General features: G+C 64.1%; 1 protein-coding gene across 1 annotated transcript in view; it reads left to right on the top strand.

The window, feature by feature from the left end:
* Positions 1–545: 545 nt before the first annotated feature.
* Positions 546–725, top strand: part of LOC145393931 (protein big brother-like) — a 53,978-nt gene continuing 53,798 nt past the window's right edge. The window contains exon 1 of the mRNA XM_080267938.1: positions 546–722. Coding sequence (XP_080124064.1) covers positions 555–722 — 168 coding nt within the window. The 5' untranslated portion in view covers positions 546–554. The remainder of the gene's footprint in view (positions 723–725) is intronic.

The following is a 725-nucleotide window of genomic DNA, read 5'->3' as shown; positions in this document are numbered from 1 at the left end:
CCCCGGACCCCTAACGACCCCCGGACCCCTAGCGACCTCCAGACCCCTAACGACCCCCGGACCCCTAACGACCCCCGGACCCCTAACGACCCCCGGACCCCTAACGACCCCCGGACCCCTAACGACCCACTCAGACCCCTAACGACCCACTCAGACCCCTAACGACCCACTCAGACCCCTAACGACCCACTCAGACCCCTAACGACCCCCGGATTCCTAACGACCCCGGACCCCTAACGACCCCCGGACCCCAAACGACCCCCGGACCCCTAACGACCCCCGGACCCTAACGACCCCCGGACCCCTAACGACCCCCAGACCCCTAACGACTCCCAACGACCCCCGGACCCCTAACGACCCCCAACGAGCCCTAACGACCCCCAGACCCCTAACGACCCACTCAGACCCCAACGACCTCCAACAACTCTCCATCAAACCGCACTACCCTCCAACAGACCGGTACGACCACTCCCTCGCTTAACGACCCCCTGAAGATGATGATGATGAACGAAGCACCCCCCTCGGCTCCCCCACCCCCCGTCACCACGACCACCATGCTGGGTCACCACTACGACTCCGGGCCCCTGGTACCGCCCCTGTACGACCCCCAAGGAGGACCCCCCAAGCCACGACTCATGTTCAAGATGCCGAGGGTCGTACCAGATCAGAAGACCAAGTTTGAGTCAGATGAATTGTTTCGACGCCTGGCCAGAGAGACGGAGGTG

The sequence above is a fragment of the Coenobita brevimanus genome, chromosome 3 (assembly GCF_032717465.1).
Source record: "Coenobita brevimanus isolate Jiangsu-jjx chromosome 3, ASM3271746v2, whole genome shotgun sequence".
Lineage (NCBI taxonomy): Eukaryota > Metazoa > Arthropoda > Malacostraca > Decapoda > Coenobitidae > Coenobita > Coenobita brevimanus.
The sequence above is the reverse complement of the archived record's forward strand: the minus strand, read 5'-3'. Positions and strand labels throughout refer to the sequence as shown.